We start from the raw sequence: 27,782 nt of genomic DNA, 5'->3' as shown, positions 1-27,782 counted from the left end.
TACCTTAAAGAGTGGAAAAAAAATCAAATGTATAGCCCAAAATAAAACTACATAAATAATTTTGGTCCAAAGAAAACTACTGTGGAAGAATTAACATGCCATGCTACATTTTCACATCATGCAAAAAGTTGAAAACTAGCATAGAAGAAATGCAAATAAATGGAAAGCAAAATAAAGATTGAGGAGAAAGAGGAGGTTTAGACAAAGATCCTGAATTCGTATTTTAACAAAAGTTTGCAAGTTGAGGGTGCATAAGGCCTGAATCCAACATATTTATTTGGCCTACACAGTTGTGGTGTTTTAAAATCATGTGAAGAGTGTTCCCATCGTGGCGCAGTAGAAATGAATCAGACTTGGAACCATGAGCTTACAGGTTTGGTCCCTGGCCTTGCTCAGTGGGTTAAGGATCCAGCGTTGCCATGAGCTGTGGTGTGGGTTGCAGACAAGGCTCGGACCTGGCATTGCTGTAGCTGTGGTGTAGGCCAGCAGCTGTAGCTCCAATTAGACCCCTAACCTAGTATCCTCCATATGCTGAGGGTATGGCCCTAAAAAGCAAAAATAAATAAATAAATAAATAAATAAATAAATAAATAAATAAATAAATAAATAAAATCATTTGAATTAGTTGCCAATACTTTTTTAAAGTCAGATTTCACAGAAAAAATTACTAGTCCTCCAAAGACTCTGTCATTTTCTACTTTTATCCCTTATTGTTATAATTAGCATACTTCATTTATACATATTACCTGCAAAGGCCATGTATGAATCTAAGTTTGCAGACCCTGATTTTTATGTACTCTGGATCTAAAGTGTCTAACATGTTACCTATTAAAGTGAAAGTTCTTCAGGGTCACAAGAATATTTTATCTTTACATCTGCTATACTACAATAATACCTGGCATATAGCAGATACTTAATAAATGTTAAGTTTACTAAGAAGAGAAATGTAGACTACTCAAAGGGAAATGTCCCAGGAGCTAGTGGAAATAGTTTGATATAATTTGAGTTGAAGGGGAGAGAATGAAATACCAATTTGAGAATATTATTATACAGGAGCTGATGAAGCCATGGAACTGCATAAGAAAATACAGATGAATTTGTACTGTGGAAAAGGGGATATTAAAGGAACCATGGAGAAGACTTTTATTTAAAAGTTAGTGAAGGAGTTCTCTTGTGGCACAGCAGGTTAAGGATCTGGCACTGGTTTTGATCCCTGCCCCAGGAATTTCTGCATGCCATGGGCATGGCCAAAAAAAAGAAAAAAGAAAGTTCCCGTTGTGGCTCAGTGGGTTGCAAACCCGACTAGTATCATGAGGATGTGGATTCAATTCCTGGCCTCACTCGGTAGGTTGGGGATCCAGCACTGCCATGAGCTGTGGTCTTAGGTGGCAGACACAGCTCGGACCTAGCATTGCCGTGGTGTGGTGTAGGCTGGCAGCTGCATCTCCAATTCAACCCCTAGCCTGGGAACTCCCATATATGCCACAGCAAAAAAAAAGAGTTCCTTCTGTGGTGCAATAGGTTAAGATGCATTGCTCTAACTGGGGTGTATGTCACAGCTGTGGCCCAGATTCCATCCCTGGCCCTAGGAACCTCTATATGCCCCGGGAGCAGCCAAAAAAAAAAAAAAGGAAAGGAAAGAAAAGAAACTTAGCAACTAGGAGATCACTGATGCTCTCTTTGAGAATTTATCAAGAACTAGTTACTATATCATCTTCCTACTAAGTACCTGCACTCTCTACACTTTATGATATAGTACTGTACAAGGTATGGATAATTAATAAAAGTTGATAGAAATATACACAACCTTAAACATACCCCTTTAGTGAAAGATTTACCAGATACACTCACAAAAATAAATTCTGACAACAAAAAAAACACTTTAAGAAAAACAGTAACTGATATATAAAATAATTACACAAAGCTCAAAAGCTTCCTTAATTACCAAATGCTTACCTGACACATTTGTTTCTCAATTTTCTCAAGTAAGAGCCTTGGAATATTGATAGCAACATTAGTTCCATCTAAAGTATACTGGTTAACAAGACTAAGGACTGAACTAACAACTTCTCTCTCTTCTTCCAAAAACATGAGTGTTTCATTCACTGAAGCCCACAAAGACTGAACCTTTGAAAACAAAACATTAAAGTCTATACATAATCCATACATACATTAAAGAAATGTAAAACACAAATATATGCTCACTCCCAGAACAAATAAAGTATTCCTGGAATGGCTTATGGTGAGAAAATTATTTGTATTTTAACAGTCTAAAAGCATTGATATTACTTTCAAAGGGGCTTAAAAGAATTTTTCAGGAGTTCCCATCATGGCTCAGCAGTAACGAACACAGATTTGACCCTGGCCTCGCTTAGTGGGTCAAGGATCTGCTGCTGCTGTCAGCAGGAGTGTAGGTCACAGACATAGTTGGGATCTGGTGCTGCTGTGGCTGTGGCATAGGCCAGCAGCTATAGCTCCAATTTGAACTCTAGCCTGGGAACTTCCATAAGCCACAGGTGCGGGCCTAAAAATAAAAGAATTTTTCAAGAGAATCTAACCCACTAGGACCTTCAAAACATTACTAAGAAACCTTATATTACCAAGATGAAATTATGTTGTGTATTCTGGCAAGCCATCAATATAATGGTAATATTTCAGGGAGAAAGAGTAAGGGATTTTCAGTAGAAGAAAACACTATACCTCAATTTTAAGAGTCATTCAAGTTTCAAAATGTTGGAATTCCTATTGTGGCCCAGCGGATTACAAACCAACTTGTATCCATGAGGATGTGAGTTCAATCCGTGGCCTCCCATGTTGCTATGGTTGTGATGTAGGCCAGCAGCTACAGCTCCAATTTGACCCATTGCCCAGGAATTTCCACATGCCACAGGTACAGCTCTAAAAAAGCAGAAAAAAAGTTTCAAAATGTTAAAATCTGAAAAACTACATATTAACCTATACTTATTAAAATTCCTGTACAACAATGTTCACAGCACTTTTTTTTTAAGGCCACACTTGCAACATATGGAAGTTCCCAGGTAAGGGTTCAAATCGGAGCTGCAGGTGCCAGCCTACACCAAAACCACAGCAACAGCAACACGGGATCTGAGCTGCATCTGCAACCTACACTACAGCTTGCAGCAACTCAAGATCTTTAACCCACTGAGGGAGGCCAAGGATCGAACCCACATCCTCACAGACACTATGCTGTGTTCTTACCTCGCTGAGCTGCAATGAGAACTCTGATAGCACTTCTATTTGTAGTGGTCAAAAAATGCAATCAACACAAAGGACTACCTTGACTGAGCAAAGGCCAGGGATCAAACCAGCGGCTACAGCTCCAGTTAGACCCTTGGCCTAGGAACCTCCATATGCCTCGGGTGTGGCCCTAGAAAAGACAAAAAACAAACAAACAAACAATAGTATGGATGAGCTAGCATAAGAAGTCGAACGCAAAAGAATATATTCTACATGTTCTCACTTCAAGATTAGGAATAGGCAAAACTAATCTTTAGCATAAGAAGTAAGGATAGTGTTTAATCTTGGAAAGAAACAGCTGTGAATCAAAAGGCGCTCAAGGCTCCTATGGAGATGGTAAGGCTCTGTTCCTGATACTGGATACTGGTTATACAGATGTGTTCATTTTGTGAAATTTTGTCAAGCTTATGATTTTTGCACATATTTGTATATATGTATGTCTCAAAAGAATTTATAAATGTGGGAGTTCCTGTTGTGGCTCAGTGGGTTAAGAATTTGACCAGTATCCGTGAGGATGCGGGTTTGATCCCTGGCCTCACTCAGTGGATTAAGGATCCGGCACTGCTGCAAGCTGCAATATAGGCTGCAGATGCAGCTCAGATATAGCACTGCTGTGATGTAGGCCAGCAGCTGCAACCCCTACCCTGGGAAGTTTCATATGCCACAGGTGAAGCCATAAAAAATAAGATAAAATAAAATAATTTACAGAAGTAGAAGGGAGGAGGGGAAATGCAATAACTACACTTGTGTAGGCGTCTGTGTCTTCCCAGAGTACAAGGTAAAGTTGATCCCCAAAGAAAGATTCACTGGCTAACCATCTAGAGGTTTCGCAGGATGGCAATTCCTTGGTGAATGTACAAAGATCCAAGACCCGGCTCTCAGATATATACATTTTTTTTAATTTTATGGCTACATCCGTGGCATATGAAGTTTCCACACCAGGTACTGAATCTAAGCCACAGCTGCAACAACACCAGGTCCTTCAACCCACTGCGCCAGGCCAGGGAATGAACCTGTACCTCCATAGTGAACCCAGCTGCTGCAGTAAGATTCTTAACCCACTGTGCCATGGCAAGAAAGTCTCGGATTTTTTAAGTCTAGAAATTTTATCTTGTCAGTGGCTCAAAGAGGACTAGACTCAGGAAAACTGAACATTACCTAAACTAAGGAGAGATTGCTATGAAAACTCTTTGTAGGTTTCATACCAACCTAACCTTTTAAGCTTACAATCAAAGATACTACATTCAGGAGTTCCCGTCGTGGCGAAGTGGTTGACGAATCCGACTGGGAACCATGAAGTTGCGGGTTCGGTCCCTGCCCTTGCTCAGTGGGTTAAGGATCCTGCGTTGCCGTGAGCTGCGGTGTAGGTTGCAGACGCAGCTCGGATCCTGCGTTGCTGTGGCTCTGGCTTAGGCCGGTGGCTACAGCTCCGATTTGACCCCTAGCCTGGGAACCTCCATGTGCCGCGGGAGCGGCCCAAAGAAATAGCAAAAAGACAAAAAAAAAAAAAAAGATACTACATTCAGTAAAAGGAATATTCATAGTCACTAAATTGGAAGCTCCACAAAGGAAGTAACTTGGCCTGTCTTCTTCACTGCTCTCGCCCTAATATCTAGAAGAGCAACTAGTACATAGCAGGTAATCAACAAACATTCACTGAATGAATAATTATTTCCTCAGGACACACAACTTTTCCATTGACAAAGTACCTAAAAAGCCAAATTAATACCACAAAGCAGCTTAATGACCATAGAATCAGAACAAAGAACTTGAGATTTTATCCAAACACAGGCATAAGAAGGCTTAAGAAAATATACCCCTATCCCATATCTATCAAAGCCAATCTCTGAAAGCCTCAGGTCATTTATATATAACAGATTCGTCTCTATTGTCATACCAGCCTCAATGTGACCCCTCATTTTTCTTCCATACTTAAGCATCTTCCCTTAGTATATTTCATTTAATAAATATTACTGATCAAGCTGAATTTTTCTTGGTGGCATGAAAGATTTTAAATTAACCACATTCAAAATTGCTTTTGGAGTTCCCGTCACGGCACAGAGGAAACGAACCAAACTAGGAACTATGAGGTTGTGGGTTCGATCCCTGGCCTCACTTAGTGGGTTAAAGATCTGGCGTTGCTGTGAGCTGTGGTGTAGGTTGCAGACGTGGCTTGGATCCCTTGGTGCTGTGGCTGTGATGTAGGCCGGCAGATGTAGCTCCGACTGGACCCCAGCCTGGGAACCTCCATATGTTGCAGGTGGGGCCCCAAAAAGCAAAAAATAAATAAATAATACAAATAAAATAAAATTGCTTTTGTATATATTTAGTCTCATATATTATAACCTAATAAACTATTTTTTCCATTGTACTCAAGAATTTCAAGACACCTCATTAATACCTTTATATATATATATAATACTCACTTATAATGAATAAAAGGGGAAAAAGTAACAGTGATATAAAAGAGATATAAGAATCCAATTGAGATATGAGACAGATATAAGAATAACAGAGATAAAACAGAGATATGAGAAAGACATAGAATCCAACTGAGTAAGCAAATGCTGCATATCACATTAGAAAAATTAAACTTCTCCCTTCAAAAGCTGTCTCACCTTTTGAATTTTCTCTTGTATATTAGTTTGGTCATCATAGGGTTCCATTCTAGTTAAAAATTAAATAATCTCATTAGTCATTTTAAAAACCACATGGTAATTTAACATCCCAGGAGTGAGTTAATCTGCAAACCCACTTGCTAACAACCATTCCTATTAAAAACAAAAATAAAACTGAAGCTCAAAGCTACCATAATTTATTAGAAGAACTGGACTAGGACTAGGAAATCAGAATTATGTTCTAGTTCTATCATCAACTAGCAACTGATATGTCATTTTAACTAATATCAGATTCCTTATCTGTAACATGCCGGGGCTAAACTAATATCTAAAGCAACTTGCAGCTCTCAAAGTTACTTACTTTTTTATTTGGTTTTGCTGTCCTATACATTCTGATCTTAAATCTCGTACTTGTTTAACTGACAATCTGCAAGAAAACACACAAAATGACAACTATAATTCTATTACAACTAGTATAGCCCACTTTTGATATTATCCCCCTTTTTCATATCTTTGCTCAAGGCCCCTGAGGAACTCTTTCTAATATACCCAGCAGTCATTCTTAGTTACAAGAGCACGGAGCTCCTGTCGTGCCGCAGTAGAAACGAATCCAACTAGAACTATGAGGTTGCGGGTTCGATCCATGGCCTCGCTCAGTGGGTTATGGATCTGGCGTTGAGAAGGAGAGGGTAGAAAGGAGAGGGAGAGGAAAAAAGAATTTTAAAAAAAAAGCAGTGCTGAATAGATGAATGTAAATATAAGGTAGCATGAAATGGTTAATGAAACTATGATGGAATACCTATTTGAAGGAATATTTACTTAACGGATACTCAACAGATATTAAGTAGAAATTAAAAGTATTACATTATGGGGAGTCCCCTTCTTGGCTCAGCAGTTAACAAACCCAACTAGGATTCATGAGGATGTAGGTTCGATCCCTGGCCTCATGGGTTGGGGATCAGGCATTGCCATGAGCTGTGGTACAGATCACAGACACAGGTCAGATCCCACGTTGCTGTGGCTGTGCTGTAAGCAAGTAGCTACAACTCCGATTTGACCTCTAGCCTGGGAACTTCCATATGCCAAAGTGTGGCCCAAAAAAAAGCAGCAAAAAGTACTACATTATGGCAATATGGAAAAATTTAGAGTGAAATATTAACAGAAAAAAATGATATAAAATAGAATGAGCACTATAATTATAGCTTTAAAATGTAATTCATGTTCAAAAAAAGTAAAAACACCTAAAGAAAATGAATTTTTGAACTAAAATGATATCTTCTTTTCCTCTAAACTTTCATTTACAGTGTGTATAAAGTTTTAAAAAATTTTATTCAGAAGTTATTTGATTTTAAAATGGAAAGATAACAGCCAGGGGGGTTTGAGGTAGACAAAGTATTATCACTGAAAGTATATGATGATATTTGTTCAAAAAGAAAGAAATCTTCATTTACTATCAAAGTATTACTTACTGTGCATTTTCCTGATATTTTCGAGTAACACAATCTTCTCTTTGCAAAATCTGTAAAAATCTGTTACGTGCTACATGGCACCTGGCAATGCACCTGTGCAAATCTTGTGGCTTTACATTAAATGCCTCCATAAAATGTACAGAAGAATCTACATGAAACACAAATAAAATATAGGTAACTTAGATTTACAAGCCAATAAATATCAAAAATGTTGAATTCTGTTAAATTTTTTTTTGCTGGCTCCTGCGGCACACAGAAGTTCCCAAGTCAGAGATGGAACCTGAGCCACAGCAGTGATAATGCTGAGTTTTTAATTGCTGGGCCACCAGGGAACTCCATGAATTGTGTTTTTGAGAGACAAGCAACCTCATTTAACTAACAATTCCTTAAAAGCAGGTAAGCCACATACATGATAAGATACAATTAATCTCACAAAAGCAAGGATGACCTATTTTTAAAGGAAGCTACTGCAAAAAGATATCTGAAACTGAGTTATTTTACAAAAAAACTTTTGGAGTCCATCTGTTCAAAATAATTCTTATTATTCTTATATTCTTAATACGTTCATGAACAAATACATAAGCAACTTAACACAGTCTTTCAAGAACGAAGGAAGAATATCAACTAAAAAAAGATGAGGTGAGATCACATCACCTTCATAGCTACCATCAGCTTACTTTTCTTCCTAGTAAGACCAAAAGGACAAGACGAGATAAAACCAATCTCCATTTCTCAAGTAATTCTTGACTATGTTACTAATGATCAAAGCAGACCCTGAGAACAATCCTTCCAAACATTTCATAGTCCAGGTTTTTACCTGTAATAAAATGTAACAAATCCTACTTTAAGGTAGCTCAATACAATAAAGATGGATAGGCTGAAAAATAGTCACCACACACCATATTTAACATTATTAGTCTAGGTCCTAGCAATACTCACAAAGAAATAACCACAATTTCTAAATATTTAACAAGGGATGAGTTCACTGGATGTAGAAGTCTGAATATATTGACTGCATCTGCTTTAAACCAGAAATAGGAAAACTCATGCGTTAAAAACCTTATGTACAATAAACTCTTGCTAAATCCAAACACACATAATTCATATAAAATAGTCTGGGTTACATGTAATTGGAACAGCTCATCTAATAGAAAAACTGGTAAAATGCTTACTCTACGTTAATTTAAAGTGTGCAAATGGGAGTCCCCATTGTGGCTCAGCAGGTTAAGAACCCAACTATTATCTATGAGAATGCAATCTGACCCCTGGCTTCGCTCAGTAGGTTAAGGATCTGCGCTGCCACGAGCTGCAGTGTAGGTCACAGACGCAGCTCGGATCCTGCACTGCTGTGGCATAGGCTGGCAGCCACAGCTCCAATTCGAGCCCTAGCCTAGGAACTTCCATATGCCACAGGTGTGGCCCTAAAAAGCAAAATATAAAAAAATAAAATATGCAAATGATTATAAAGCAAAATCACATGTACATTTTTTTAAAAATCACGCATAGAAGATAAACTGGCAGTTCCCGTCGTGGCGCAGTGGTTAACGAATCCGACTAGGAACCATGAGGTTGCGGGTTCGGTCCCTGCCCTTGCTCAGTGGGTTAACGATCCGGCGTTGCCGTGAGCTGTGGTGTAGGTTGCAGACGCGGCTCGGATCCCGAGTTGCTGTGGCTCTGGCGTAGGCCGGTGGCTACAGCTCTGATTCAACCCCTAGCCTGGGAACCTCCATATGCCGCGGGAGCGGCCCAAGAAATAGCAACAACAACAACAACAACAAAAAGACAAAAAAAAAAAGATAAACTGGAAAAGTTGTGTGTATACATATATACACAAACACATGTAATATGTATATTTGAACATATATAAAATAACGTATGTATAAAGTTTGTCACTGCAGCATTGTTTTTATAGCAAAAGATTAGGGGAAAAAGCCAAATGTCTGTCAGCTTGTCTGATTAAATACACTAGTATACATCCATTTATACATTTTCAGTTCTAAGAAAAAGAGTAAGAATTCTATGAACTGATATGGGATGATCTCCAGTATACATTGTTACACACCTAAAAAAACACAAGATTAAAAACCAGATATATGTTACCATTTAAAGTTTTTAAAAAAAGAATAGATGTGACTCAGATCTGGTGTTGCCGTGGCTATGGTGTAGGCCCCAGCTCTAAATCCAATTCAACCCTATCCCAGAAACTTCCATATGCCACAGAGGCAGCCATAAAAATAAAAAATAAAAATAAATAAAAATTTTAAAACATACACATATGTGCTAGTATTATTCATTACACTGGCTGTTTCTGGCAAGAGTAATGAGGTAGAATTAGGGGACAGAGGTGGCAGACAGACTTTTCAATTTTTGATTTTTGAATTATGAGAATACACTATGTAATCAAAATAATTTAAATGTATAGGTATAATTTGTTCACTTAAACTTAAAAGAGGAGTTCTCCTGCAGTGTAGCAGGTTAAGAAACTGGCATTGTCACTGCAGCAGCTTGGGTTGCTGATGTGGTGTGAGTTTGATCCTCAGCCCAGGAATTTTCATGCGCCATGGGTGCAGCCAAAAAAGAAAAAAAGAAAAGAAAAAAGAACCTAAAAGAAAATAAACCTAAATGTCACTAATGGCTGTCTACAGAAATTCAAAGATGAATGGGATTTGACTGCATTTATTTTTCCATCTTTTCCGTTCCATGTTTTATGATCATAACCCAATTAAAGAGAACAGTACATTTGGCGTTCCCGTCATGGCACAGAGGAAACGAATCCAACTAGGAACCATGAGGTTGAGGGTTTGATCCCAGGCCTCGCTCAGTGGGTTAAAGATCCAGGGTTGCCGTGAACTGTGGTGGTCACAGATGCGGCTCAGATCTGCGTTGCTGTGGCTATGGCACAGACTGGCAGCAACAGCTCTGATTAGACCCCTAGCCTGGGAACCTGCATATGCTGCAGGTATGGCCCTAAAAAGACCTTAAAAAAAAAAAGAGAGCGAGAACAGTACATTCAAAAAGATACAAACAGCATTCTTTTAAGTCTTAACCTAAAAATCCAGTATTTTGCTTTTATGGTTTAGCAAATAGATTAAATCTCTTTAAAATGGCAATTTTGAACCAAAATATACCAATAAACTGCCAGTAGCCAAAATAAACCTAGAGACTCAAATTCAACACAACAATTGACATACGTATTAGAGGCAACTATATACCTGCACATCTAATCTGTTCCATTGGCTGCTTCTGTGAGGTCAGCAAGCTAGGACTGCTTTCTACATTTTTAAGAGACTGTATTAAATAAAAATAACACCCCACAGAGGGGAGCTCCCATTGTGGCTCAGCAAAAACGAACGTGACTAGCATCCATGAGGATTCGGGTGCAGTCACTGGCCTCGCTCAATGGGTTAAGGATCTGGCATTGCTGTGAGCTGTGGTGTAGGTCACAGATGCAGCATGGATCCCACATTGCTGTGGCTGTGGTGTAAGCTGGCAGCTGCAGCCCCAATTCAACCCCTAGCCTGGAAACTTCCATATGGCACGGGTGTGGCCCTAAAAAAAAGAGAGAGATCAAGAGACCCTATGCCCCATGTGGTCCAAAAATTATTAACTATTCACTGTCTGGCTTTATATACAAAATATTTCCCAACCCCTGTATTAGAACATAATAAATTGCTATTTATGTTCATTATGAGAGGATTCCTAACTACAATTCCAATATTAACTTCTGAGGTAAAGTAATATTTTTATCTTACCTTATTTTAATAAAATCTTGATGATTTACAAATTGTAAAGAATAACAAAAATTTAAGAATCAGAAGTTCCTGTCATGGCACAGCTGTAACAAATCTGACTAGTATCCATGAGGACTCAGGTGCGATCCCTGGCCTTGCTAGGTGGGTTAAGCATCCAGCGTTGCCATGAGCTGTGTGTAGGTTGCAATTGTGGCTCAGATCTAGTGTTGCTGTGGCTGTGGTCTAAGCTGGCAGCTGCAGCTCCAATTCGACCCCTAGCCTGGGAACTTCCATATGCCACGGGTATGGTCCTAAAAAGAAAGAAAAGACAAAAAAAAAATTTAAGAATCAAAACAAGAAAAAATTCCTACTATAAGCTTAACTTACTTTTAGAATGAGTTTCTATATATTTTATTGCAACAAATCTTGCAAAGTGATACATCAGATGAATAAACTTAGGACCACCAGGAGAAAGAAACAATGATCCAACAACTTGAGGAAAGCTACTTCCACATTCAGCCTGTGTAAAAAAGAAATAAGAAGATTTGAAGATTTTATCAATAATCTTTATACTCAAAATCATACTGTTTTTGATTTTTGAATTATGAGATCTGAATTATTCCATTTGAACCACAAGTTGAATTTGTGAATCTTTAGAAAGATTCAACTCTTGGTGGACTTGGTCACAAAAATAATTATAATTTAAAGTCACAATTATTGATATTATCTGGGACCCAAGCTAAAACAGTCTATGAACAAACATTTTTCCTTAAAAAAAAAAACTGTGATATAAATTACTACGGGGAGTTCCCATTGTGGGGCAGTGGAAACGAATACAACTAGTATCCATGGGACCTGCAGGTTCGATCCCTGGCCTCACTCAGTGGGTTAAGGACCCTGCAGTGCCGTAAGCTGTGGTGTAGGTGGCAGACACGGCTTGGATCTGGTGTTGCTGTGGCTCTAGCATAGGCAGGCGGCTACAGCTCTGATTAGAGCCCTAGCCTGGGAACCTACATATGCCTCTGGTGTGGCCCTAAAAAAAAAAAACCAAAAAAAACCAAAAAAAAACAGAATAGTAATATACCTCAATAAGACCAGAAAAAAAATTAATATAGTTTTTAACTTCTTAGAAGTTTACATCTTTCAGAAAAGGAATACTCACAGAAATCTTTTTTAACCATTCACAGCAATGTTTTCGGAATTCAGTATCACTTTTTTTGTCAAATGGAGGCCAACAATGTCTTAAACACAAAAATAAAAATTAGAATTAAAAACAAAAAGCAAACTCTGCGAAACTTAAAACACCAAACTTATCTCCCATAGTAGAAGCAGTAATGCTAAATCAAGGCTAATATTCATAAATTTCAACTAAAGAGAGACATCAACCTGTAAGAAAACAGGTCTTTTTCTTTATAAATATCTACAGGGTTGAATTCAATTTAGTGCAAATAATCAATGAATACATACGGTTAAAGAAGGAATAAAATTACTGAAAATAGGAGTTCCCATCAAGGCACAGGGGAAATGAATCTGACTGGTATCCATTTGGATGGGGGTTCAATCCCTGGCCTCACTCAGTGGGTCAGGGATCTGGGACTGTCATGAACTGCGGTGGAGGTCCAGTCGAAGACACGGCTCAGATCCCATGTTGCTGTGGCTGTGGCACAGGGCAGCAGCTGCAGCTCCAATCTGACCACTAGCCTGGGAACTTCCATATGCTGTGGGTGTGGCCCCAAAACACAAACAAAAAAAAAATTACTGAAAATCAGCTGAAGAGGACACTTTCAATGGATTCACTGGACTAACGCATAAAGATGGTATTAAAAAATTAGTACATTAAGCCTAGGGAAAAAAGAGAAACATAATTATACATGAAAAGCAAGGGAAGAATGGCATGAGATTATGACTCCTAGAGAAAACCAATAAGACAGTAAGTAGGTGTTACTGTTCTGTGGACAAACAAAATGTAAAATTTTAAAAAGAAAAATTTGGGCTCAGTTTTAGTCAAAAAATGGACTTTAAAATATGCCTTAGAGGAGTTCCCGTCATGGCTCAGTGGTTAACGAATCCGACTAGGAAGCATGAGGTTGCAGGTTCGATCCCTGGCCTCGATCCCTCAGTGGGTTAAGGATCCAGCATTGCCGTGAGCTACGGTATAGGTCACAGATGTGGCTCAGATCCCAAGTTGCTGTAGCTCCAATTCGACCCCTAGCCTGGGAACCTCCATATGCCGGGTGCAGCCCTAGAGAAAAAAAAAAGACAAAAAAAATAATCAAATATGCCTACAGGGAGTTCCCACTACAGCTCAGCAGTAATGAACCTGACTAGTATCCATGAGGATGTGGATTCAATCCCTGGCCCCACTCAGTGCGTTATGGATCCAGCATTGCGGTGAGCTGCACTGTAGATCACAGTTGCAGCTCAGATCTGGCATTGCTGTGGCTGTGGTACAGGCTGGCAACTGCAGCTGTGACTCAACCCCTAGCCTGGGAACTTCCATACGCCACGAGTTAGGCCCTAAAAAGACAAAAAAATAAATAAATAAAACATGCCTATTGGACTTCTCCTGTGGCTCAACAGGTTAAAAGATACAATGTAAGAATTCCCATTGTTGCACAGTGAAAACAAATCCAACTGGTAACCATTAGCTGCAGGTTAGATCCCTGGCCATGTTCAATGGGTTTAGGATCTGGCATTACCATGAGCTGTGCTATAGGTCACAGACACAGCTCGGATCCTGTGTTGCTGTGGCTGTGGCCGGCAGCTGTAGATCCAATTTGACCCCTAGTCTGGGTCAAGAATGCAGCCCAAAAAAGCCAAAAAAAAAAAAAAAAGGATCAGATGTAGTCACTGCTGTGATGCAGGTTCAGTCCCTGGCCCAGGAACTTCCATATGCCACGAACACAGGGGGAAAAAATGCTTACTGCTTTCCCTTGATAATCAGTCTTGTCTAAATTTTTATTCTGGTTCCTAATTATTTAAGTCCCTTTTCTCATATTTCTATAGCATAACATACATCGTTTATTCATAAAAAATTATTTATGCGTAGAAAAAAAGACTAAAAGGCTGGAATGTCAACAGTGATATTCTCTGGTTGGTAGGTTTAGAATTTTTTTTGGTCCTTTTAGGGCTGCACCTGCGGCACATGGAAGTTCCCAGGCTAGGGGTTGAAGTGGAGCTGTAGCTGCCAGCCTATGCCACAGCCATAGCAATGCCAGATCTGAGCCATGTCTGCAACCACACCACAGCACACAGCAATACCAGATCCTTAACCCACTGAGCAAGGCCAGGGCTGGAACCTGCATCCTCATGGATGCTAGTCAGATTCGTTAACCAGTGAGCCACGATGGGAACTCCTAGAAATGATTTTTAGCTTTTTCTGTATTTGCTAAATTGCTTAAAATGAGCTTTATTTTGTTTATAATCAGGAAAAAAATCAGAAAATCTATTTTTATTTAAGCAGAGGAAGACCTATACCTTAATGATAGGGATTTCCAAAATATGTTTCAAATATACTTGTTCTCCTGGTCACTCGTAACTTTAACTGAAGGCAAAATATTAACATAAATTATCAAAACTTTTAAAAATGCTCTAAACAATGGACTTATTTCTTTTTCTAAGAAGATGATGGCACAATATAAATATTAAAACAAATTTGAACACTTTTTCTGAGAGAAGAAACCCAAATCACAAACAAAATAACTTGGGAACAAAACTGCTGAGTGTTCCCATATTTATCCCATCTTAAACTTTTTTTTCTTCTGTCTTCTTAGGGCCTCACCCACAGCATATGGAGGTTCCCAGGCTAGGGATCTAATCAGAGCTGTTGCTACCAGCCTACACCACAGCCACAGAAATGCCAGATCCAAGCCAAGTCTGTAACCTGCACCACAGCTCACGGTAATACCGGATCCGTAACTTACTGAGTGAGGCCAGGGATCGAGCCCACACCTCATGGTTCCTGGTCGGATTCATTTCCCTGCCCCACGACAGTAACTCCTTTTTTTTTTTTTGCCTTTTTCTTCAGCCTCTCCCACGGCATATGGAGGTTCCCAGGCTAGGGGTCTAATCAGAGCTGTAGCCACCGGCCCTCACCAGAGCCACAGCAACATGGGATCCAAGCCACATCTTTGACCCACACTACAGCTCACAGCAACACCAGCAACCCACTGAGCAAGGCCAGGGACCGAACCCACAACCTCATGATTCCTAGTCGGATTTGTTAACCACTAGGCCACAACAGGAACTCTAGTAACTCCTTCCTAAACTATTTAATATACAACAGTTTATGATAATAGGCTAAACTTAATTAATAGGAATGATTTTTGTCTACAGCACTTGATACTTTTACATATCACCAACAAAAATAATAAGGATTCACAGAGACGTAGGAAATTTAAAAAAAGACAAAATGCATAGTATTGCCTACAAAAAAAGGAGTGAGAGGGGGGATAATTAACAACAACAAAAAAAAGTAAAGCAAAATTAAGTGTACAGATAGATTAGTACTAGTTAACTGTTCTGGAAAGTAATTAAGACTATGATAGGAATTAAGTTTATAAACAAAATCCCTTTTACTTATGAAATCTACAGTGATTTTAGTATAATTACAAAAAAAAAATCACTCAGATTTATAAATTTGTAAGACCCAAACCTGATTTTTCTAACACCCATTGAAAACAATATTCAATGCCAAAGTAGAAATTTTGGCTTATATCATAGCATAATCCCTTATCAAAAAAAAAAAAGGAACATCTTTTACTTACTTGAAAATTTCTTTGGTGAGAGACTGGTCCAGTGTTTGAAACAAAAAATAACAAACTATTTGAAAGGCATCACGGTTCAGCCTATCAAACATGTTCCTAGTGGTATGAAAAGAAACAGAAGGGGGTGAGGGGGAATGGTTAATAAAACTAAACATCATTAAAAGTTTTATAACAGTTTGATACAAATTAGTATTTTTCGGAGTTCCCATCATTGTGCAGCAGAAACGAATCCAACTAGGAACCATGTTGTGGGTTCGATCCCTGGCCTTGCTCAGTGGGTTAAAGATCCAGTGTTGCCGTGAACTATGGTACAGGTCGAAGATGTGGCTCGGATCTGGCATTGCTGCAGCTTTGGCATAGGCCGGCAACTGCAGCTCCAATTAGACCCCTAGCCTAGGAACCTCCATATACCATGGGTGTGCCCTGAAAAAGCAAAAAAAAAATTAATATTTTTAATTCTGTTCAAGGTCATGGCAAATTAATTTTTGTAATTCATGTACACATACTTACAGCCAACTAAGAAAAACATACATGGAGTTCCCCTCATGGCTCAGAGGAAACAAATCTGACTAGCATTCATGAGGACACAGGTTCTATCCCTGGCCTCACTCAGTGGGTTAAGGATCTGGCGTTGCCATGAACTGTAATGTAGGTTGCAAAAGTGGCTGGTTCCATGTATCTCAAATTTCCCTTGGCCTACAGTGAGAAAGATAATAGATACTGCCTAAAGTTGGCAAGTTAACACACAAAAATATAAACAAAGTATTCAGTATTAGGAATAACAACTGTAATATTTGCGGCAAAGTAGGAAATGGTTTTACTCTTCATCTTAACACCATTCTTTACCAGTTTTTTGCTAACTGTGGCAAGTTCATGCAATTTGCTAATTCAAGAAGTCGAAATATAAAGAGTAACCACTTTAAAAGGTTCCCTAGAGTCCTAAAGGCGTTTGCACACGTCCTTCCATTACCAAGCCGCCACCTCTACCTCGTCATCACGGACTACTCAGCTTGCTTCCAAAGCAGAAATAAGCCGCCCCTCCAGTTTTTACCCCACTTGCTGACCCTACTCCCCTACAAAGCGCTCCCAGCAAGGTCCAGTAATTGATAGTTTCCATCGCCAAGCTAGCAGCCACTGAGAGCAGGAACTAGAAGACAGTGTCGGGCCACAGCAACCGCTCCAATACTTAATTCAACACCTGGGAGGTCCGCAAGAGAGTGGATCGCCCCGGCGCGACTAGGTTCGGATTTTCCCGCCCCATCGCCCGGGCCTCCTTACACTCCGAGGTGCGTGTGAGACACGATCTTTCCGCAGGCTATGGTCGCCGGGCCCGGGTCGAAGCCGAGCGCCCGCAGATACATCCAGAGATGCTCCTTCTCGAAAGAAGTGACGCAGGCAGAGCTCATCTTAGCAGCAGGCAGGGACCCGCCAAAGGAAAAAAGCTCAGGCTCCAACGACTAAGAGGTTCCTCAGACTCCCTCCCTACCGGCAGCCTGAGGTGGCAGCAGCACCTCCATTACCACCGCCTTCTCCTCTCTCGCCCGAAGCCATTTCGCCTTAAATAGCCTCAAATGCCTCGAATGGCCTGAAATTGTAACGTCTCAGGGAAATAAAGCCTCTAAGGATAGTATGGGACAGCGGTCAAAAGGAAACCACCACAAACCGAGCTTCCCGCGCTGCCCGGAAAGCGGTTGGCGCCGACACCGCCCGGTTTTCAGAGGAGGAGGGACTTCCGCGGAGAATTGTCTCTCCCGCCATGCAATGCGCCCTCTCTCCGCCCCTTCTGGTCCTAACCAACCAAGATCTTACTAGACCCTCAACGCAATGCCGGGGTTGTGGATTTTGCGGACTTTTTCCGGTTTCGCTTTTTCTGATCCCTATGGTTCCTTTTGCTCGTGTAGGCTTATTAAGTCAGGCAAAAAACGCAGACTGTTGTTCACTATTGTAGAAAAAGCATGTGAGGGTACATGTCTAAATCTGAGTAACTCGCCTAACTTCTGATCCTCGGGCCTATTTGTAAAAATCTTCTGTGCCCTCAAGTGCTGAATGTTCCCTTCACCCCTGGTGGCACGTACGGGGGAAACCTCACTGACCGAATTCTCTTACTTCAGCTTTTGACAAGACCCTCATTGTCGCCAGCCAAAGAAAGCACAAACTGTTTAAAGTCTCTCAAGGGACATTCTCTGGAAAACAGTGACAGAATCTAAGGGACAGAAATTCCAGCATCGGATCTGTCACTATCTAGGTCGGAATTTGACCTGGGACAGGGGGGACTCACTTTCCTCTTGGCACTGATTCATTTTCTTTTTCTTTCTTTCTTTCTTTTTTTTTTTTTTTCCTGTGCAATCAACACTCCGTTTTTCTTTTCTTTTTTTATTACTCAATGAATTCATTACATTTGTAGTTTTACAATGATCATCACAATCCAATTTTATAGGCTTTCCATCCCACAATCCCAGCGCATCCCCCCACCCCCCAAACTGTCTCCTTTGGAGACCGTAAGTTTTTCAAAGTCTGTGAGTCAGTATCTCTTCTGCAAAGAAGTTCATTGTGTCCTTATTTCAGATTCCACATGTCAGTGAAAGCATTTGATGTTGGTGTCTCATTGTATGGCTGACTTCACTTAGCATGATAATTTCTAGGTCCATCCATGTTGCTAAAAATGCCAGTGTTTCCTTCCTTTTAATGGCTGAGTAATATTCCATTGTGTATATGTACCACATCTTCTTGATCCACTCCTCTGCTGATGGAGATTTAGGTTGTTTCCATGTCTTGGCTATTGAAAATAGTGCTACAATGAACATCAGATTACATGTGTCTTTGCGAGTCATGGTTTTCTCTGGATAGATGCCCAGGAGTGGGATTGCTGGATCAAGTCACTGATTCATTTCTGAGACTCCTGGACATCCGACTCCAGAATGAATCTCTCTAGGTCCCACAGGGGGATGCCCTTTCTGAATTTGGGGATTCCCAGAATAGCCCCTGCCCTCGAAAGTCTCCTATCTTCCTTCTAGTTGTCCTTATGGACAACTGTCAGTCTGCATAGGCAAAAGACTCTCCCTCGGGATGACTCCTCAAACATGGGAAAGATCTTAGATTAGACAACCTCAAACCTTTAAATGAACGATCTTTTTCTGCAATACTGCTAGCCCCAGTATAATTTGGCAACAAGGAGGTCTGGCCCAAGGACAGCCCTCTCAACTATGCTATTCTCCAACTTGGCCTCTACTGTCATCCTCTCAGCAAATGGTTTAAATTCCTTGTGTCCAGGCTTTCCTTCAACTTTCTCAGTACTCTAACCTGCAGTCCTCTTGCCACATGCTCCTATTAACCCCTACTTCTCTGTCTCCTCCTTTGGACCCTGAAGATCTCCCACTGTCCCTCTCCTTGTGTTCCTCTCCAGGTTCATCCCCTCTCCCCCTCTCAGACCCCGGACACCCTCTCCCTCTCTGCCTCCAGCCTATCCTCCACCGGCCCCTTGTTCTCCTTCTCCCAGTCATACTCAGTCTGGATGTGCTCCTCAGCCCCCTTCTGAGCCAGCCACCCAGTTTCTCTTGCAAGAGGAGGCTGACCCCTAAGGAATCATATTTGTTCATGTCCTTTTTCTATGGCTTATTTTTCCCAAGTAGAACTCAAGTTAGGCAATTTCACAGAAGACTCCACCAAATTTACTAAGGAATTTGATTACCTTACTTTAACCTATGACCTTTCTTGGCAACATACTGTCATTTTCTCCTCTTGCACTAATACAGAAGACTGAGCTAGAATCTGGACTAAAGCTGGAGAATATGGGGATGACCTCAAAAAGCATCAACCCAGTGTTTAGGCACCAGTATCCACAGCAGTCCCTGACAATTATCCCAATTGGAACTATCAAGTAGTGTCCCAAGACAGTTTTGGTTGTGTTTTGTTGTTGTTGTTTTTTGTTTTTATCTTAGGGCCACATCTGCAGCATATGGAGGTTCTCAGGCTAGGGGTCAAATCGGAGCTACAGCTGCTGGCCTACACCACAGCCACAGCAACATGGAATCCGAGACACATCTGCAACCTATACAGTAGCTCACGGCAACACTGCATCCTTAACCCACTGAGCGAGGCCAGGGATCGAACCTGTGTCCTCATGGATCCTAGTCAGGTTTGTAACCCGCTGAGCCACAATGGGAACTCCAGGGTCCCAAGATAGACACAGACCAGACTATATGCTTACTTGCCTCATTGAAGATGTGAAAAGAGCCACTATCAAGGCTGTGGACTATTAAAAAGTTAAAGAAATTACTCAGGACCCAGATGAACACCCTGCTCTTTTCCTGTCCTGCCTTTCCGAGGCTCTATACCTTTTCACCAATTTAAATTTAATCTCTAGGAGTTCCCGTCATGGCACGGAGGAAACAAATATGACTAGGAACCATGAGGTTGCCGGTTTGATCCCTGGCCTGGCTTAGTGGGTTAAGGATCCAGCATTTCTGTGAGCTGTGGTGTAGGTCACAGACGCGGCTTGGATCTGGTGTTGCTGTGGCTCTGGCATAGGCCGGCAGCTACACCTCCTTTTGACTCCAGTCTGGGAACCTTCATGTGCCGCAGGTGTGGCCCTAAAAAGACAAAAGACCAAAAATAAATAATAAATAAGTAAATAAATAAATAAATTTAATCTCTAGGGAAGGCAAAACAATCCTGGCAATACATTTCACCTCCCACTCAGCTCCTGATACCCGTCACAAACTCCAAAAATTGGAAAAGGGCCCTCAGATTCCCCAATCTGAACTTACCAACCTGGCCTTTGAGGTCTTTAATAACGGAGATGAGGATAGACAGAAGAGGAAAGGAGGGAATGAGACCGGCAACAATCTTGAGAGTAAAAACAACCTTCCCAAATGATTGTCTCTACAATCAGAGTCACCTTTCAAGATAAGATTTATCCGGGAGGCCCCTACCAAAGACAAAGAAAACAGTCTTTGAGCCCCAACCCTGGTTCATGCTTAAATTACAAACAGGCAGGGCACTGGAGTCATGAATGCCCCAGGAGAGTGTTATCCTGGACCATGCCCATTCTGTAAATTAGTGGGGCAATGGAAAAGGGATTGCCTCTCCTCAATAAGAGGGGACAAAGAGACCCAGGGAACTCTCCTGCAGGGCCTCCTCCATCACCATGGATCTCTAAGGACTTCTACAATCCTCAGACTGAGGGGCCCCAAAGCTAGACCTGGGTCCACGTCCTAAGATCAGAGCTTCCACTGTGGCACAGTGGGTTAAGAACCTGACTGCAGTGGCTCAGGTCACTGTAGAGGCTTGGATTCCATCCCTGGCCTGGCACAATGGGTTAAAGGATCCAGCATTGCCACAGCAGCAGTGTAGTTCAAAACCACACCTCGGATTCAATCCTGGCCCAGGAACTTCCATATGCCTCAAGTATAGCCAAAAGGAAAAAAAAAGAAAAAACCTAGACTCTATAGCTAAGGGATGGCCACCCTATTTGAGGGCATTTGCTGCTGTTGCCCTCCTCATAACAGAAGTCAGCCAAACTTACTTATGGAAAGGCACTTCACATCCTTACACCTCACCAGGTGATGGACATTCTGAACAACAAGGCTCATCACTTTCTCACCAACAGTAGGATTACTCAATTTTATGCTTGACAATCCATCACCCACTCTCTCTACCTGTTCAGTTCTCAACCCAGCAACTTTACTACCACATCATTCTCAATCTCAAATGTTGGAACACTCTTGTATAGACATCCAAGAGCATTCCACTGCTGTCCAGTCTGATCTGACTACCATTCCCATATCCTCCCTGGACCACATTTTGTTTATTGATGGCAGCAGTTATATGGCCAATGGACAATGCAAAGCAGGATATGTTATAGTCACCACCACCCAATGCCCAGGTGTAGAAATCTCTCCTGTACCACCCAACACCTTAACCCAAAAGGCTGAACTGATAGCTCTCATCAGAGCCTTACAATTAAGTAAAGGCCTCATGGTCAATATCTATACAGATTTAAATATGCCTTTCATATCCTCCACTCACACACTGCTATCTGGGAAAAAAAACCTACTCCCCACCCAGGGCACCTCCATTAAACATGCCGATCTTATCCTAAAGCTCATACAGGTAACTCAGTTACGTGCTCAGGTGTCAGTCATACACTGCAAAGGACACCAATAGACTCAGTCCTTAGAGGCTATAGGCATAGCCAACAAAGAAGCCAAACTGGCCACTTCTCATCCTTTCCCTTCCACACAGGCTTTCTCTATCCCTTACCTCTCCCATGTTTCCTCCACTTAGAAAAATCGAGACATATTTAAAACAAGGAACTACTTGGGAGGGGCCATGGCTATTACTCTCCAGAAAATTTGTCTTGCCTCAGCAACAGCAACAGGCTATTCTAAAGGACCTACATAATTCTCTTCACATTGACACTAGGCCCTTGAAAGTTCTCCTAGCTCCCTCTATTCATGCTGCTAACTTGGCGGTTGCCCCCCGGGGGTGGGGGCATTACAATACACTGCCCAATCTGCAAACAAGTGAACCCCCACAGACATTTAAGGCCCCCACCTTCTCTTCCAACATACCAGTTGAGAGGTCACCTACTAGGACAGGACTGGCAATTAGACTTTACCCATATCCCCTCCCTCCCCCCACACACAAAAATACATATATTTGTTAACACCCATAGCACTTTCTCTGGATGGGTTGATGCCTTCCGCGCTACATCCAAAAGGGCTTCTGAAGTAACTCTGATACTTCTTCAAGAAATAATTCCTAGATTCAAACTCCACACTCCTCTCCAGAGTGACAATGGTCCAGCTTTCACCTCTCAAATTACCCAACAGGTGTCTCAAGCTTTAGACATTAAATACAAATTACATGCATCCCCAATCTTCAGGAAAAAATAGAAAAGATTCACTCCTCCCTTAAAAGGCAGCTCACCAAGTTTGCCTTGGAACTCAAAGCTGTCTAGAACTTCTTCCCTATGCCCTTTAATAATTCTGGATTACTCTGAAGGCCCCCCTATAGCTCAGTACCTTCAAACTCAGGTACAGACACCCAGCTCTTTGTCCTTTTTCTGCCACAAAGCCTCCTCCAATGGGCTCTTACCTCCCATTTTTAGAACTAACTCTCAGCCTTTTACAGACCCATGCTAACAGTGACCAAACCTCAGGACCTGTCCTCATCTACAGTCCTACAACCCAGAGACTCAGTCCTATTAAAGGACCTCCCTGGACATACTAAACCTCTCCAAACCCTCTTAAAAGATCCATTTCAGGTACTACTTACAACTCCAAAACAGTCAATTCTCAGGACACCCATCTTGGATCCACCTGTCTTTGTTAAAACTTGCCGACCCTTCCAACCAACCTCCTGAAATCCATCAACCAGCTATCTACACAAGCCACCCACTCTCAGACACCACGCTTCAAATCTTAAAGATTCCAGAGTCACTGGAACCATAAGAATGTCTATAGTTAAAAGCTTATATTTTAATCTCTTTATTCTCCTTTTCTTTCTCTGGGCCTTCTTCCTCCCGTGGGTTCTCTTATCCCATTCTCTCAGTCCCACTCACTGGCATCTCTGATTCTCTAAGGCATTCCAAAAATGTTACAACTACAACTCCACCTCTCCCACTCCTTTGTCACACCTGTCAATCCCACACTCGAGCAACTTCATCTCCCTACTGTTACCAAAAGCGTCGGACTTCTCAAACAATTTCCAAATACTTCCTATGAAGACCTGAATCTGCACTCGTGTTCTCCCTAGAGGGCTTAATTTCTGTTCCTGCCCCTGCTACTCAGTGGGACCTCTTAGACTCCCCAACTGGCCCCAACCTACCTCACCTGACCAGGATGGAGAATCAGCCCCAGTGTCAAACTTACCATGGATCATTTCCTTCTCAGTCATTTAGGACCAAGACCATCCTATAATTTGCAGGGACATGTGTCACTTCTGGTCACACTGTTCTCTGTATTATTTCAAATAAGTCCCATGCAGTGGCCCATGAGTACCTTTTCCAGCCTTGCAAAGGCCAGCAACCAAACCTTTACTCTCTCACCTACCTGAAAATGGATGATCTTGGATACTTCAACTTACATTTTCCCTATTTTTTCCTCCCCAGATACCACAGTCTTATCATGAACTGGACCCAAATCAGTTATCACGGCACCTCTGTTTTCCCAACTCCTTCCCAAAAAATGTCCCTTCAAGGACCATAATTTCTGATTCCCACCCTTGAACCAGCCAACAGTAAGTTGCCAAAAATTACAGCCCCCTGACAAGAAGCCCCAAACCGAGATTGGATAGAACCCAACAATATCTTCCTTCCAAATAATTCTTCATTATGCATCATCTCAGCTTGTTTAACCCTCCTAGAGGGAATGGCCTTAGCCTCAACATATGAAGGGATCAAAAAATACAGTTCACACCTAGCCAAACCTTACTTCAACATCACATCAATGTCTGCCTAGATCCTCGCAATCACATTTACTTTCTCTGTGGCACTGATGCTTACCTTTGCTTAGCTGCCAACTGAATTGAGACTTGCACTGTAGTCTCTATTTTACCCCCATTATCCTGCTCACACAAAACTATTCCCCTTCCAATTTGCACTTCACAAGTCACCTCCCAACCACAACGCACGCACCCAGAACCTATCTCTGTACTTACGATGCTACGTATTGCTGCCGCCATAGGACCCCACAGAGGTTACCTAACTCCATTTTCACTGCTAAAGCCTTATCCCTAGAATTAACAAATTACTGTTCTTGCCTGTGAACTCTTCATGGCACAGAGCTGACTAGACTCCCTAGCACCACAGTTCTCCAACACTGCAGAGCCCTACACTTATAGCTGCACACGGGGGAGTTTGCTCTTTGTTGAGCGAAGAATGCTGTTTTAATATCAATCATTCTGAAAGAGTACAAACTAACCTTATAAGGGACATTATTAAATAAGCGGCTGACTTAAGAGAACAAGGAGCCTCAGGTAGATTTGACTGGTGGGACTTTATCTGTTATTATTATTTTATTTATTTATTTATTTATTTTTGTATTTTCTACGGCCGCACCCATGGCATATATAGGTTCCCAGGCTAGGGGTCTAATTGGAGCTGTAGCCACCGGCCTACCCTACAGCCACAGCAACAAGGGAACCAAGCCGCATTTGCAACCTACACCACAGCTCACAGCAACACCGGATCCTTAACCCACTGAGCAAGGGCAGGGATCGAACCTGCAACCTCATGGTTCCTAGTGGGATTTGTTAACCACTGAGCCACGACGGGAACTCCTGATTGGTGGGACTTTAAAGTCAACATCCAATTTTGGTTCTCCTGGTTGACTCCACTTTTTTTTTTTTTTTTTTTTTTTTTAGGGCCGCACTTGCGGCATATGGAGGTTCCTAGACTAGGGGTTCAATCAGAGTTACAGCCACTGGCCTACGCCACAGCCTAGCAACTCAAGATCTGATCCGAGTCTGTGACCTACACCACAGCTCGAGACCCATACAACATCATGGCAACGCCAGATCCTTAACCCACTGAGCAAGGCCAGGGATCAAACCCACAACCCCTTGGTTCCTAGTCAGATTCATTTCTGCTGTGCCATGATGGGAACTCCTAACTCCACTTTTAGGCCCAATAACAGCCATATTTTTATACCTCTACTTGGCTGTTACCTCATTGGCTTTCTACTTTCTCAGACAGCGTCTTGCAACTCCAAACAAACCCATTCCTTTGGCTTCAGGCTTGGCCTTTTGGACTGTCCAATTCCAATTCTTGCCTCAAGGAGACCCTATGGCCCACATCAGGTAGGGACAGCTCTATGCCCCAGTTCAGCAGGAAGAAGCTGCAGAAGATGAAATCTGAAGGAGTTCCTGCTGAGGCGCAGCAGGTTAAAAATCTGGCATTGTCTCTATGAACTTCCATTTTGCCGCAGGTTTGGCCAAAGTAAAATAAAAGATGAGCTCTCCGCCTACTCCTGAGAAAATGATCAGCTGGATCTTATATAATACTCAAGTATAATTTAACAGGCAGAGAGAGGAAATGTTAACCCACCTCACATTATTTAAAATGGAGTCACTCTTTTTGGGGGAGAGCAGGGGGTAGGGCCTGCACCTGTGTCATGTGGAAGTTCCCATGCCAGGGATCCAACTACCATGGCAGTGACAATGCTGGATCCTTAATCTGCTGAGCTGCCAGGGAACTCCTGGGTTTTTTTTAATAATACAATTACAGAATTTTACTCATTCCTCTCTCCCCTTTTCCTTACAATTTATCTGTTGAAAAACCAGGGATATTTGACCTCAATAATTCCCCTGGTCTGGATTTCATTGATGGAATCCTTATAGTACCTTTCTGTGTGTTTCACTGTCCCTTCCCTCTATATTTCCTTCAAATTGGCACTGGATCCAGAGAATTGATCAGACTCATGTGTGATCCCTTTGGCAAAACTAGATGATGGTTTGGGAGTCCCCATTGTGGCTCCGTGGGTTACAAACCAGACTAGTATCCATGAGGATGCAGATTAGATCCCTGGCCTCACTCAGTGGGTTAAGTATATGATGTTGCTGTGAGCTGTGGTATAGGTGTGAACATGGCTCAGATCCTGCATTGCTGTGGCTGTGGTGTAGGCAAGCAGCTGCAGCTCCAATTCAACCTCTACCTGGGAACTTCCATATGCCAAAGGTGAGGCCCTAAAAAAACAAACCAACAAACAAACAAAAAAACAAAAAAAAAGGAAAAAGAAAGAAATGTTAGTTGTTTAAAGAACTCAGTCTAAGGTAGTTTGTTATAGCAGTCTAAACTAAGCTATCATTTCTTTTTCATTTATAAGTAGGAATACTCCTATGAGAGTTTTCCCTCATTTACTATTTGTTTGCCTAGTGGTAAAGGTATAAAGAAGGATAAATTCTTGATTCCATGCTATTCTTTATCAGTTTTCAAGATAATGTGTTGGAAGTTCCTGTTGTGGCTCAGTGCATTAAGGACCTGACATCGTATCTGTGAGGATTCAGATTTGATCCCTGGCTTCGCTCTGTGGGTTAAGGATCCAGCATTTCTGCAAGCTGTGATGTAGGTCACAGGTGCAACTCAGATCTGGCAATGCTGTGGCTGTGGTGCAGGCTGGCAGCTGCAGCTCTGATTCGACCCCCAGTCTGGGAACTTCTATATGCTGTGGGTGTGGCCCTAAAAAATATATTTTTTTAATAAGATAATGAATAACCCTGAAAGTGACCAATTATGTTGCATATGTGTGTACACACACACACACACACACACACACACACACACACACACGGATATTCGATGGGGTTATTGAACCCTATTGCAGTTATCCTTATTGAAGTTCAAATCATTCCATCTTTAATCAATGGGCACCTCTTCAAATCAGCTTTATTTCTATCTGGAATAGCAAGAAGTTCAAGGTTCATCTTGTACAGATTTGGAATCAGCCATTTCTCCAAGAAGCACTTATTTCTTTTAATGGGAAACGGTATTTCAGTATTATATTCTGGACACTGGAGATGCTCATCACTACTGGGTTGGCCATTGTTTCTGCAATTTAACTAATGCTTAACTAGTACTTATTTAATGCTACTCTGTACTAGACATTGCTATAAGTTTTCCAAATGTTCATTTATTTATTCATCATAACAAACCTATTGTTTATTTATTATTTATTTATTTATACTTTTTAGGGCCACACCTTTGACATATGAAGGTTCCAAGGCTAGGGATCAAGTCTGAGCTACAGTCACCAGCCTACGCCACAGCTACAGCAATGCAGGATCCGAGCCATGTCTTTGACCTACACTGCGGCTCACGACAACGCCAATCCTTAACCCACTAAGTGAGGACAGAGATTGAACTCACAACCTCATGGTTACAATTCAGACTCATTTCCGCTGTGCCACAATGGGAACTCCAAAAGACCTACTATTATCCTT

General features: G+C 41.5%; 1 protein-coding gene across 3 annotated transcripts in view; it reads right to left on the bottom strand.

Annotated features, from left to right (window-relative positions):
• Positions 1-17,569, bottom strand: part of HAUS6 (HAUS augmin like complex subunit 6) — a 46,778-nt gene extending 29,209 nt beyond the window's left edge. For 2 of the 3 annotated variants that reach the window (XM_047767598.1, XM_047767600.1), the window contains exons 1-8: positions 17,121-17,559; positions 15,843-15,938; positions 12,239-12,317; positions 11,464-11,596; positions 7,346-7,493; positions 6,238-6,303; positions 5,877-5,925; positions 1,957-2,127 (exon numbers count right to left, since the gene is read on the bottom strand). In XM_047767598.1, coding sequence (XP_047623554.1) covers positions 1,957-2,127; positions 5,877-5,925; positions 6,238-6,303; positions 7,346-7,493; positions 11,464-11,596; positions 12,239-12,317; positions 15,843-15,938; positions 17,121-17,248 — 870 coding nt within the window. In that variant the 5' untranslated portion in view covers positions 17,249-17,559. Of the gene's footprint in view, positions 1-1,956; positions 2,128-5,876; positions 5,926-6,237; positions 6,304-7,345; positions 7,494-11,463; positions 11,597-12,238; positions 12,318-15,842; positions 15,939-17,120 lie in introns of all 3 variants that reach the window. The other variant, XM_047767599.1, reaches the window with a different exon arrangement.
• Between the last annotated feature and the right edge of the window lie 10,213 nt (positions 17,570-27,782).

Source organism: Phacochoerus africanus, chromosome 2 (genome assembly GCF_016906955.1).
Source record: "Phacochoerus africanus isolate WHEZ1 chromosome 2, ROS_Pafr_v1, whole genome shotgun sequence".
NCBI lineage: Eukaryota > Metazoa > Chordata > Mammalia > Artiodactyla > Suidae > Phacochoerus > Phacochoerus africanus.
Note: the sequence above shows the minus strand (reverse complement) of the source record. Positions and strands in the feature narration are given on the sequence as shown.